This window comes from Pieris brassicae, chromosome 4 (assembly GCF_905147105.1).
Source record: "Pieris brassicae chromosome 4, ilPieBrab1.1, whole genome shotgun sequence".
In the NCBI taxonomy this organism is placed as follows: domain Eukaryota; kingdom Metazoa; phylum Arthropoda; class Insecta; order Lepidoptera; family Pieridae; genus Pieris; species Pieris brassicae.
The window spans coordinates 9,318,896-9,333,741 of NC_059668.1; the positions used below are offsets into that span (position 1 = coordinate 9,318,896).

General features: G+C 33.2%; 1 protein-coding gene and 1 non-coding gene across 11 annotated transcripts in view; one reads left to right on the top strand and one right to left on the bottom strand.

Moving 5' to 3' along the window:
- LOC123707975 (rho GTPase-activating protein 21) overlaps nt 1-14,846 on the bottom strand; it is a 311,024-nt gene that overhangs the window by 279,868 nt on the left and 16,310 nt on the right. For 5 of the 10 annotated variants that reach the window (XM_045658354.1, XM_045658358.1, XM_045658356.1 and 2 more), the window contains exons 1-2: nt 3,039-3,503; nt 988-1,228 (exon numbers count right to left, since the gene is read on the bottom strand). The exons of 1 other annotated variant lie outside the window; for it this stretch is intronic. In XM_045658354.1, the coding sequence (XP_045514310.1) occupies nt 988-1,030 (43 nt within the window). In that variant the 5' untranslated portion in view covers nt 1,031-1,228; nt 3,039-3,503. Of the gene's footprint in view, nt 1-987; nt 1,229-3,038; nt 3,507-14,846 lie in introns of those variants that run through there. 4 more of the 10 variants (XM_045658350.1, XM_045658353.1, XM_045658352.1 and 1 more) reach the window with 4 other exon arrangements.
- On the top strand, nt 8,406-8,477 carry Trnae-cuc. The gene has a single exon. It is a non-coding gene; the product is annotated as a tRNA-Glu (tRNA).

Consider the following 14,846-nt stretch of genomic DNA (forward strand, 5'->3'; position numbering starts at 1 on the left):
TACAAAATATTTCAGACATCTATAAAATTATATGTAGAAGATTTTCGTGAGAGCATACGAAATTGTTTTTTTTGCAGTTTCAAATGCCGATAATTCGACTTGACGTTGACGTATCGAGATGAAACGAACAAAAGATACGCCTCAATATAGTATGACGTAATTTTAAGTGCAACGTAAAACCAATGTTTATTTTTTTTAGAACCGGGCACAAATGGGCGACTGACCACCTGATATTAAGGGATACCGTGGCAGAAGGCTCGCAGTGATTTCTCTCTACATTAATTACAATTATATCATTGATTTTTATACCTACATATACTTTGTTCAATCTTAATATATATAAATCTCCTGTCACGATGTTTGTCCGCGATGGACTCCTAAACTACTTAACCAATTTTAAATTAAATTGGCACACCATGAGCAGTCTGGTCCAACTTAAGAGATAGGTCTTTATCTTTATCTTTTTTTAATTAGGCGTAGATCTTTAATTATAGTCGCAATTTTATTTTATTGCAAATTATTTGTCTATAATTAATTGTCAGTTACAATTATCTGTTAACTCCAAAAGATTCTAACATATGTCGATACTTTTCGACTGGATTGAGTAAGTAATCAATACATGGCACTGTCGTGGCGTTGTTCGTGTCACGGTATTAAGGCTGACTAAAACCACATTAAGGAGAAACATAGTTCGCGGGGGCAGCTAGTATTATATATAATCGAACAATCCACTATATATGATAGGTGCACAATTCCTAATAGATTTCTAGTTAGAAATGTTTTGTTGCGGTTATTTAGACAAAGACAAAAAGCTTACGCCGCTAAAACTAAATCTTGACCTCAGTCCCATTTCACTCCTTTCTGTGCTTTCGTCTCTTTCTATTAAATTGTGTTTACAAGAAAAAAAGACAGAAGAATTTACTTAAAACGAAGCAGTTACGCTGATTTTTATCAATACTAATAATTAAGATTCATCACTTGACTTACCCCAGTAGATTTTGTAAAGAGAATCCAACAATCCTTGCATCATTTTGACGAGCACACACTTACACACTCAATAAATATTTATCACACACTGAACATCATTACTTCATTATTATGAAATAATGCGAAGTGTTCATCTGACTGAAGCATTCAATTTAATAACAACTTAATTTACATCATATTAATAATCGCCAAGTGTCTAAAAATAATACAAAATATGTCTGTTTTTTGTAAATCTCTTAGCCTGTAAAATATCTGGGCTACCTGTTACACTCAGCCTTTTTGTATGTGTTTAATAAAGTGTGTAAAACCTATAGTATATCAGTAGCATAGGCGATAGTAAGGCTCAAATAAATAGCTTAGATTAACCAAAATCAGGGACAGGATTTCTTTAACAGCTAAATTGTATTAAATAAATATTGAGTTCGAATAAAATTATAAATATTATATCACACTTTTCTACCCCAATAAGTGTTTTCACAATACAAATAGTAAATAAGGTGCTCTCCAAGATGCACAAGATGCAAGAAGATGCAAGTATGCAGATGTATGTGATTGTTAACAGATGGATTCCACATGTTCAACACAGGTATAGCGGACATCAAGTAATCAATCAGAAAAACACGAATATAAACAAATGTAAAACGAATCTCATATAGCAACGAACGAAGACTATATACTGTGGGTTCCGGTGATACACATTCGTGATCCAGTAAGTTTGGTTGGTTCAGTCACACGGATTTTTTTATCAATAATAAAAGAAAAATCACGATTTCTAATCGCTTCAAGACACAAGTTTCGTGTTGACCTCGTACTGTCGTAAAGTACTCGAAACCTCGTGCAACTAACGTAAAAAATGTATTGTCAAGTACCATTTTGTGTTTACGGAATATAATATAATAAAATTTGCCTATTCATGAGCAGATTCATAGAAGGGAACAGAACCCTGGCGTAACAAACGCTAGAAATGTCTTTATAAACTGAAGGTGAACGAACCTTGAAACGAACAAGACGGTGGCCAAATTGAAGTAACGGTAAGAAGTTCGATCGTTATCATCAATCAGTTTTGCGTAACTATATATTATACACACGCTATCGGGAATGGGACATTACTACATCGGTTTGCGGACATTTCCTTCAAGTTAATTCTTTACTCGAGACCGTCATTTATGAAATGTCGTGTTGATATTGCAAAACTTCCTCCATTGCACATGTCTTCGGCAAGCCTTCGTCTGTGTTCTTAGGCATGTAAAGACATCGACGTAACCCTATCAATGGCGTGATATCTAGCAATGGCTAAAACTGTTCATGATTTTAAAAGAACATAAACCTTTCCTCTACAATCAAACCCAAAAATCTCCAGGCTTTTGATATTAGTGCGGCCAAATGAGGCCATATGTTAGCAATTACAGTACATAATGATCGTAAGGAATGCACTTCTCGTACAGTTAAAGAATGTATTGTGATAAAATCTGTGATACAAGCGACGATAACGCTACTTGATGCTATTAATAATAGAATTACCATGAAGGAAGTTTTATTGCATTCAATGTTACACAACAAAAGTTTATACTAACCATCCAACGATTGGATTTTTTACGGGATAGAAAAACACACAGTATGTATATTTATTTTACCAACAGATAAAGAATATAGAACAAATCCTATTACTACTAATTATATTCAAATACATGACACAGAGCAGCAGAATGTAATAGTGATTTGCTATTCAGACACGCGGATGTCGAATAAATCTTAAAATGTATTCATCGAAACGACAAAAGTTTTACTTGAATCATATTTTAATGCCAACACTGAGCGTGAACATTACGTTTTGTAATTATGATTGATGGGAATATTCGCTAACAAGGTCACATAAAAACAATATATTACACTACGTAAATGTATTGTTGTAACGAATCATATTGTTCAAATTTTGGACCTTTTTGTGCAAGTTAATTGTCGTACTCGAAATTATTGTTACTTTGTCAAAGGCCTTAATCATTTTGTTTTACGGAAGACATTCCGAGAACATAGACCGTTGCATTACATACTTGACTGTCTCGATGTATTTATGGAGACGCGTGGAAGAGTCCTTTTCCCAAGGAACTAAAGTGAGATAAAATTAGATATCCTAATGCATTCATCCGTCTCAATTCATACGAATGACATGAAATTGAATACAAAGTCCAAAGGTCGTCGATTCAAAAAGAAATAAAGTTCATCACAAGTTGAAAGAGTCGTGACATCGCATCGTTAATCACATCAGAAAATTTCACTGTCAGCCATTCCTCAACAAATGAGAACCGAGAACCTTAGCCAGATGAACACCACTCTTTCAAAACTCTTAACAATTAAATTATCATTTTCCTCAAACACAAGCCTTAAGCACTTAAAGGTCACATTCACACCCGCGATTTTCGAAAGGTCGTTTCGACCTCAGCCGCGGTCGTGATAAGTTATCTTCATTCCCGAAGGGAACGTTTTGGGACGAGCGCCCGCGCCGTCCGCGGTCTGCCGCAACGTCGCGACCACTGGCCATTTGGGATTATTTATAAATTGAAACAGACAGGGGTCGTAGAAATTTGCACGACGCGTGCTATGCCAAAGTTAATCCACCAGGTCTCAACCGGAAGCATGTCACGGCGTCTGCGTTTGAATCACTAGTCTCACATTTTTCCTCGTATAATTTTCTACAACTGTCGCCATAATTTGGCAACTAGTCATTTTAATTGATTTAACACCAGAGCTGGGGCTTTTTTCGCTTAACAAATAAGTATTGCAAACGCGGAACTGCCACAGGAAACAAACTTTTTAAATTTTGTTTGAATAATCTCAATTATTACTACATAGTTTTATCCTACCTACAATAGTTTAAGAATATTGTTATACTGTACATTTGGATGTTGGACATAAATACTATGAGCTTCTCGTGTATTTAAGACTACGTACGAAACCCATATTATTACAATAGAACACGAAAAAATGGCTTAATAATATATAGACCTAGTTCATGAGCTTATAGGTAGGTCAATCATATTCTCAGTAATGTACTTTAGTGGATTACTTCACTTTCAAACAAATTTGTATCGCAATCGATTGGGAAACGTACAAACAAATGGAAAAATAGCTTCCATTAATTCCTTTGAAGATATTTCATCACCCAACACATAAGGGCATCTGTTAATCTTCTAACAGCATTAAATTGACCAATTATGAAACCTACATAAGTTATTTGGCCCTGACAATGCTACCCACGTTAACAGGTGTTCCGACCATCGGACGAATGTTTGACACATGGGCGACGTGGGCGCAGAAACAAGCATTTTTAAATAACACATTTGCTAAATACATACTTGTACTGTTGTTTATGATACGGCTGAATTTCGTATGTCAGAGAGCTACGAAGGAAGAGGAAAATGTATATATTTATGTTTCATTAAATTCTGTTACGGATTTTTTTCAAAATCTACATCTCATAACCTAAATTTATTTAACAATCAGTTTCTAACAATCTAGTCTCCAATATATTATAGAACAGGGGCAAACGGACAGGTGGGTCATGGACTCTCTCAATGCCAGAGGGCTTGCGAATGCGTAGCCGGCCGTTAAGAATTTGTACGGAGAAGGAACCTAAGTCAGTCAGGTCAGTAATTTTGATGATTTAAAAAAATAATGTACAAATTTGCTAATACAAGTACACTTAGTGTACTTTAAAAGAACAATACTCACAGAACATAGGATATTACAAAAGCTAGAATATAGCGGAGATGAATGGATAAAATTCAGTACGACCTGAATCTGGGACTGATTTGGCATCAACACTAACGTCTCAATATCTGGCCGTGTGACATCTAAAATGTAATGAGTCGGATCTCAGCTTAGTAATTACACCTGTATGCCAGTGTTACGCATTAATTGATATTTAATACGCTTTCAGTTAAATGTTGAAATTTCCTTAATTTATTATTCTAATTGAAAATGATTATATAATCCAGGGTTCAGCTGCCCGTTTATTTGCGTTTGTGAAGTGCATTTAAGCGTTCTATTCTAGAGATAAAAATATATTAGTGCCTATAGTAGTAAACTAATGTGTTATGTTTGAGTTTCGTGTGTTGCTATCTTGTCAATGTAGGCTGTTGGGACAAGATAGTATTAAAAAAATGTTTTGCTACCGGGCAAGCCTCAAGCAATAGCATACACAATAAAACCATGTAGCATCTTTTATCTTACGCACAAACAGATATGGTCTAAAAAAACACTTAATTCATGCTTGATATCCATAAGCTTTCTACAAAACTCCTATAAAGTAGCAACGGAAAATCCACACATAATTCACCAGAATTTCTAAGCCAGAAACTAATTTCAACAAATTCTCGTAGCAACGTTTTGTTACATGAATTACGAGTCTGTATAACAATGACGTGACTGTTATATTTTTCAGGAAATAAAAAAGCTGCGTCATCCGCGGTATTCTCAAACATTTCGCATAAATTACATAAAATATAAAAATCATGTTCTATTAAAAAATACACACATCTAGTTATTTTATTTTACGATACATTATTGTTCTAATTAAATCATCGGACGTCGTGGAGAATGTGAAACTCAATCACCTCAACGCCTGGCGTTCCACAACAGCGTTCTTTATGGAAACTTTCAGTATGGGTCCTTCAAAAAAAGAGCGTTCTTGGGGAATGTTTGCGTAATGGTTTATCTCTTGTTGGATAAAGGACAAACAAAGCACTGTTTACAGATTTACTTGGCACTTTCAAGACGCTCTTGAAATAGTCTTTAAAATATTTTATAAATTGACAACTACACTATCTTTATACATTAATATTTCCTTACGTTCTCCTAAAACGTTATTACACTTGTATGACTGATTCGTAAACGCATATTTCGGCCCAAATTCTTCCTTTAGTTTATTCTTACACAACAGCTGCGTCTGCTTTATTGGTCATAAACCATCGTTCAAATCATCCATTGTATTTTAAGAAAGAATGTAAGTTTTTAAATAATATTTCATTTACACGTGATTTCTGTTTATACTATGAACGCACACGCAGGTGGGATTTCAATTTGTGTATTCTTGGCATGTTGCTGTGGTGAATTAACGAGGATAAACATTTGATGGACTGTACTTGTTTGTTTGCTTAAAGTAAATGTATTAACTGAAGATTGATATAAACATCCTATGCTAGGTGAGGGTCAGGACAAGCAGTACATTTCCGTAATAGATACAACATACATAGATGACTACATTTACACAGACTTAATCGTTGTTGTCATCATTTTCCCGTCAAAATAGCGAGGCCCATAAGAGGCCCTGGAAGCCTCTTGAGTGCGTTAAGTTGCCGTATTTTAAATGGTAATTCCTCCCCCGGCTGCCTCTTAAATGAAGTGTCAGCCCGGTGTGATTTGACTAACATACTTTTACTTTTTAACATTGCTTAAAATTACCGAAAAAAAAATATTTGAAAGGGATTTTCTTAGCATTCTTAATTTTAAATTTATACTATCTTTTTTATGATCAAAAAAATATATGGACTTAGACAGTTACCAAATACTTTTTTAAAGTTTTGTGTATTTTTTACAAAATCTGGCAAAATGCCAGAGAACTTCAAAAGATCGCGACATGATTTGAGCATTTTATATCATTGTATTAGTCGCCGACGATTAAATACATAACTCTATCTTATTCGCTATTTCCTCTTCCAAATAAATTTATATTTACAAGGTGATTCGTGAATTTGCGTAGAAAAATACACACGTTGTCTGGGACTGATATATTTTTAAAATACCTATGCATTTTTCTTCAGTATAAGCATTGTTTGTTAACATGAAGATATGGTATACTTTAGCATTGATTTCTTGATATTTTATGCTCCAAAAAAACTTTTCTTAAAGAGATTTTGACACCAATACATGGGTTTATGTTATTTTTTAAGCATATATATAACTAATATAACTAATATATCTTTATATTTATATATATTTATATATATATATATATATATATATAATGTTATCTTAAACGTCTGGACCGAATGGAATGGATTCTTTCAATACTTCGTCATTCTCGTGCTGTTAAATAGTTTTACTCTCTGTAGTTAATTCCTCCGTACATGTTTAATGCATACAGGATATAAACCATGCCATGTACCGTGTTCGATGTCAGGAGATGTTACTGTTTACGACTTTCCTAAAAACATTGACAGTACACAGAAATGTATCTGCTACATGCCCCATTACTGGACATCGAACACTTTCTCCGTATTATGAATTTTTCTTATCAGAGATTCACGTATGACTTGAATAATTAGCATACAGGCACTATCGCTTATCTTAATGCCCCCATAAACCATAACAGAAAATACTTCTCTTATCGTTGCTGACGAAACAAAGTAGAAAATATGAATCGTATGGGACGCATTATTTATAGTACATAGTTTTTATTTGTGCTTAATTTGTGCATCAAAGTATTCCTTAGTCAAGCCATGGTATATTTGTTTAACGTTTGTTTTCCTTACTAGGGTTGCCTAGACGAGATCGCATGTTAGCAAAAGCGTCCGCTCGTTGAATGTTATTATTTGTAATGTAACAAAATTTTAATAAATAATGCTTAATTGTTTTAATTTTATGTGGTTTATGTACAAATTCGCAAGACAAGAAAGCAATGACAAACTAATGTTGACGATAAGAAATTGAATCTCTTATGGCAGGTTAATAATACATACAAATATTATAGTTACCATACTAACATAATCAGCTGATAGGCCTTGTCTCACGTTGATTCAGATACAAATGTGACGTATTTTCAACCATATCAATTATCCATCACTTATTGGGAAAAAAACTACACAATAAAATACTTGTCGAGTATATACCCTCCCTCCATTTTAAGAACGGGTAAAAAAAACATTCAAATAAAACTAAATAAGCGTTCTAACCCTAATGGATTTTGCAATTCAGGACAAATGCGAATAATACAGCTTCCTGCGTGATGTCATCTGCGGTGGGCTGTAACGACCTGTTTTGGAGATTATATAACGACCTTTAATATATTTGTCCTTTGGTAACGTTTTCTATAAATTACTTCAAACATATTACCTCCAAAATGAAATAATGGAATCAATGGCTCTGAACGTGCACAGCTAAACACGAGCAGTTTAAAGGGCTCAATTGACAAGTCTTTTGTGAAACTGGAACCTCACCTAGGGCCATCATTGGGATGATTGTCTCAAAGACAATAACTCGAAATAGTGGACGTAGCGAAAAGTACGATTTGTTTTATAGCGTTGAAACTGCTACCATTTGGCAACTTTGTTGAATTATTTTAACTGTATAAAGTAAAAAAAGTAAAGAATTACAAACAAAACTCCTGAACAATATGCAACACTTTAGGGAAACAGACAACATCCGATATGGTCTAGTGGCTAGGATACCTGGCTCTCACCCAGGAGGCTCGGGTTCGATTCCCGGTATCGGAATACTTTTTAGTCAATAATTTCCTAACATTTTTATTAAAAAAAATACAATAAATAAACATTTTTAATTATATAAATTATTTTTGTTACATAAAACTGCCTTTTTTAATGTCACGTAAAATACGATTAAATATAAAAGATAAATAACTTATTTAGATTCATGCGAATACTTAGGCTATAAACAGTTCAATAGTCTTTATTTCGCTTTGTCCTGGGAAGGACTTACAACTTTATTATGCAAAACCACTTTCTATGTTCCAATCCGAAAAGTTCGTTTAACGAAAGTCGTTTAACTTGATTTTGCCCTTATGTTCCGAAACACAAGCATACTATTATTAATTCCCAACACACAAATATGCAGTATATACAATATTCTAAAACTAGTAATAATATTTTAAAAAACATTTTTTTTAACTAGTCTGCACAATGATACAGTTTCACTCTCGCTATGTTTTTATTTAAACATCAAAAATTTTAAGGTTCTATTTCAATTATAATTTATGTTAATAAATGCAAAGTGTGTTTTATTAGTGTCAATATCAATATCAATCAATACGTTAATTTACCAGCATTCAAATAAAGATAATATGCTCGTAATATTCAGGATTTAGTTAATTTAATCACAAACGCTTGTTTTTGATCTATTATTCTTGAAAAATCAATGGAAAAGCTACAAGTTTTTGTACGTTTACGTAGTTTTTTGTTTCATGAACGATTCGCTGTTGAAACTTAACAATACTAAAATTCAAACGAGTTTTATGATTCGATAGCAAAATATCTCCCAAACGTTTTTAGAAGACTTAACAAATTCACAACAAACAGCTAACACATTTATCAAAATACATAAGTAAATCTTAGATGTCAATTAATACAGTATAAAAAGGCTAATTAAAAAACATCACTGTCTCAATTCTGCTGTGTTTTAACCCAAAAATCAAAGCTTAGCCACAAGCAACGCTATATAACACTCCTAAATTAGATAATGCAAAGTGCATTAAGCAAACCGCGGTTGTTTGTTAGGTTTATCTCACTGGGTCAAAGATAACAGTTTACTACTTGACGATTTCTCAACATTTCCATGTCAACTGCCGAGAAACGTTCCTAATATATTCAGATTTGTTAAAAACTTAAATTTATCTATGAAATGCATGCGGGGAAGGAACACGCCCAATGCCAAAGCTTGCTATGCGTATTTTGAGTTAATTTTTTAAACTATAAACTCATACGGGAAAGGCTATCGTAATGAAAAGGAATACTGTGTTATACAAATTGCATGCTAAGGAATTCACTAGTAATTAATAAATAACTCATTAGTAGGAAACAGATAAAATAAAGATTAAAATTAATTAAACAAGTGCATTACGCACATATTGACAGTTTACAATTAATAATAACTTAATAAAATTTAAATCGTGTTATAATTCTCTCTCTCTCTACGCAGACACATTACGTCTCTTTGCGTTTACTACAAAGTATACTATGGTGAGTGTTCTGAAGAATTGTTTGAGTTGAACCCTTTTGCCTCGTTTAACACCGTACTTGCCGTATCAATGCAAAATTGTATCAACTCGATGGCTGAAAGTCCAAAGTCCCCACCTTACGGTGCTCTTCACTGAAAGATAAGACCCCCAACTATTCAAACTTAGAGTGTACTTCTCTCTCAAAGGCCGGCAACACACCCACTAAATTGGGATTGATGACTTCCCGTAGGCTCGTATATTAAAAATGTAATATGTATAATGTATATACTTGACTAAATCTTTTGATTTCCAGTAGTTGAAGTATATCATGCATTTAGCACCTTCGTTTAATTTAAAATTATATTTTTCCCGCGATGCCTTAACCACTAAGCCACCGTGATATGACAGTGGTACACGCTTTAATTGAGCATACTTAGGTGGTATAAACACATAGTTGTATGTTCAATTATCTCGACTTTGTTCTTTACAAAACTTGGCCTTGAATAAACTAGAGTTATAATTAAATAACCATTATTTCGTATGTTCGACCTCTGTTCCACCACGCCTACATATTAACATTTTAATACCACGTATTATTCTGATAAGGTGTTTAAGCATTAGTACAAGGTCTTACGATGATATAAATGTGACGGTACGTGACTATGGGTCGACGTAGTAAGGGTTGTCGCAACATTTAAGTGGCAGGCAGAATGGAGACCTCGGCAAAACATCGCGGCTGCCCATCGACTAGGTGGACAAACGACACCGTCCAGGCGGTTAGCTCCCAATGTATGAAGACCGGCCAGTACAGGGCGTACTGGAAAATGGAGGCTTATGTCCAGGAATGGGCCAAAAAATCAGGATGATGATGATGATGACTATGGGGCATGGAGACAAAATAAACAATTAAAAAAACATAGATTCAACATTAAAGATTGGTAATCAGGTGCATCCAATAAATAATTATTACTGGATAAAAACTGGTTGTAAAACATAGCGAAATTCAATAAACATAGAGAAAACTTATATCAATCATGTCAAAAACAATTAAATTCCCAGAAAATTTGTACCAACAAGTCATCAGTGTAGTAAAATCAATGTAAACAAACTCTTGGGAATTCATAAACAAAACAACCTGTGAAAAGAAAAACCACAAGAAACAAAAACCAATTGGAATGAGAATATGCAAATCGACAATACAATTGAAGAAAAACTTCCGATTTCACTTATTACTTTGACGTTAATGAACTCAAACATTATATTAATAGCTTACCAAGTAATGAGTTATTCAAAACTTGATAACTCACAATATGCTTACTGATAATATCAACGGGTTTTTAACGACTGTGTTTATTACATGAACCTTAAATAAAATTACATAACTTGTGATTAAGGCATTGTAAAATGAGTTCCTTCATAATTATGGACTCTTAATAGTCATCATAGATAATTTAAAAATGCCGGTGTCGGATTCTAATTTAAATACTGTAATTTCGCTACAGATAAAACGACCTCCACACACCATACATATTACAATTAGCGACCCATATAATTTGTTACATATATATATTAATTATTTACATACTTGGTGTATTACCTTTGGAAAAAAATTATAATTTAATTAATGATTATTTGCGTGAAACACTGTACTTGATATAAATTTAATAAAATTTGATGTACGATACAAATAATATAAGAATTGTACAATTCATATGACTAATAATGTAAAATGTAAAACTCCTTTAAAGACAAATTTGCGCGACATTGTGTGTGGCAGAATATGCGAACTTACTATGTACCACCTTTTTGTACCATATTCTTGCAATAAATTATTATTATTATTACCACAACATCACTTATTCCTCAATAAATTAATATGTATTTCCAACACACGAATATACAATATTTAAATAATATTCTTATGCAATATATTATGATGTATAATTATGTAATGTATTTTTTGGCCAAAATTTATTTTGTGGACAACATGTCTATCCCGATAATGTGACGGGTATTATAAATCAAATCAAAAATTATGGAAGCTAAATAATTTGCTTTTGGGTCTTGGTAATTTATTATGATAAATATTCATTAGACATTTAAAGTGAGAAAAGTCAATTTATATATCAACTTACTTTTTTGTTCATCAAAACCATATTTGGAAATAATAAAATATACAAGGTATGTAATACTTACCTGTGTGTTTTAAAAATTACTATATACTGTGTTAGATACTTTTTCTAGGAGCGTTTTTTTGTACCTTACTATACTACACATTATGTACTATTAATAGACTAACAAGTGAGTTGTTGTGTAAATATCCAAACATATAACGATGGCCGGTTAGTCGTATTTTTATATACACCAATCCATTTAAATATTTGTCACATATATATTGTCCCATATTAGTTGCCTGTTTGCCTGGAAGAAATCGCTTGTTTGATAAGGCCGCCTATAGCCTAATGACTTATGTAACCTACTTACTTTTTATGTTTTTGTATGTACAATTATGTATATTACGGTAACAAAGTATAAATCAATAAAATAAATAAATATAATGTCTGATGTATTTTGTGTCTTGTATAAAATATTTGTATTGAACTATAGCCTGCAATTTTGTAGTATTTATATTTTATTTCATGCTATTTCTTTAAAAGGATTGCGTCCTTTGGTCAGCGGAATGCTCAAATATATTAAAATGTATACAGTCCAATACTCTTTAGCAGTAAAATTATTAGTGTCATTCTATACGCACGTATTTTCAATCAAATTGAAGACTCAAATAATTCTTGATTTTCTCAACTATAATTCCCTAACACTCACCGATATCCAGAGTGAGCATTATAATAAACGAGCTAGATCTGTATATCCTACTTTGAAATGAATTGTCCTTTAGTTTTTAGTTTAGATTAGTTTAAGTTTTTGTTATTTGCCTATAAGTGCTTGTCGGATTAAATGTTGTATTTTTGTCTTGTACCAATGTATCAGGATGCCGAGCCTTGGCAAACTATAAATGACACCTAATCCTTGGGATTGATTTGCTCCAGTTCAAACAATTTGTATGACTCAAAACTTAGCTATTAAAAAGCGTGCTTCTTGTCCACTCTACGCCCTTGAATTGCGAACTCGTATTAAACGTAAATTTACGATTAATTTAACTTCTTTTCTGACGTTCATAAGTGTACTTGTTTACCTTGTTTAAGTTATTTTGAGTTTGAATAAATAATTGTAAAATTAATTAACATCAAGATACTATAATAATATGTTAACTACATCATAGTCTAACTTTAATATTCAAGTATTTTCAGTTTTCACTTATGCCATAAATACAGCAATTTAATTAGCTACAACGTTGTCACTCCATATGTTGAAAGGTCACACGTTGGTCACGGCGAGTCATTTCTCCCCTTTTAGGGAACAGAACCACACACCATTATAATTTAGACATAAAATAATATACATTTGACCTATGTGCACTATAAACACTTGCTCTTCCGATTAATATTGACGAAAACGGTACGATTATATATATGTGTCTCGATAGTCATGTCTGATCATGTTGATTATGTTTATATAAACAAACTTCATAAATATAGGTCCAATTCTGATTCATATCACAAGTCACAATCTCGTCTAATATGCCAAGCTTCCAACACAAAAAATTGTTTGATAGCACTGGAAACTATTTATTTACATGACGAAATGTGGCCATAGATTTATCAACATTCTAGAACAAAAATGAGACCCAATCAATATGGCTATAAGAGGTCTCAAACCATTCAATTTCTTTGAAGTTCGACATATTTACAAATGTGTCAGCCAGCGTACTCTTTAACTTCTAATATCGACAGCGTTTGTATGCAAGTGCGATGTACTTATTTCAATATCCGTAGTGCTGATGTCGCAAGCTTGGAATTGCGAGATAGATATGAGAATTGGTCTCATTATTGGATCGGGATCGCTATTGTTCTTGATCGCTAGTTAAAGATCAAGGATCCTGATCAAATACTAGCATTTTAATTCATAGACTAGCCGTGTAGTTCATATTAATATCCGGCCATATCAACGAAACAAAAAATCGACAGCGGAAATCTAAACTGATTCTGTAAAGGCCGGCTGGTGTGACTTGCCTTCTAGCTTTGTCTAGGCATAACACTTTACATTAGATGTTCCTGCCCGTTTGTTTGTTCTTTAAATAAAAAAATAGCGGTTTATCATGTAATTGTTTAATCTTGTACAGGACAAAAGGTGCTTATAATGTTTACCGTAACGAATATAGAAGATGTCGCCCACAATCGAGGAAAACGTTGACTGATTCATTGAAAGGCAGGATAGTGAAATAACACCCAATTGAGTCCGCTTCAATGCATTTCCTTTGGCACAGTTACATTGGGATTAAGTGCTATGCGTGAGCCGGCTATTGTCATGACAGTAAAGATCTATTGGAGGACATAATTGTGATATGATATAGATTTATTCACACGCTATTAATAGTATAATAATATAGTTACTATTAATATAATTTAGAAAATATCAATGGCGCTACAACATTTATAGGTCTGGGCCTCAGATTTCTGTATCTGTTTCATGATTAATTGGTAAATTGAATAAGGAAGTAGGTGATCAGCCTTTTGTGCCTGACGCACGCCGGCGATTTTATGGGACTAAGGCAAGTCGGTTTCCTCGCGATGTTTTCCTTCACCCTTCGAGCTAATGTTAAATGCGCACATAGAAAGAAAATCCATTGGTGCACAGCCGGGGATCGAACCTACAACCTCAGGGATGAGAGTAGCACGCTGAAGCCACTAGGCCAATACTGCTCTATTAATATTAAATAAATATTACCATATGAAATATCATCTTTAGTCGTGTTCTTCATTACTGAAGGTGTTGGTGTTGCACATCTTTCTCC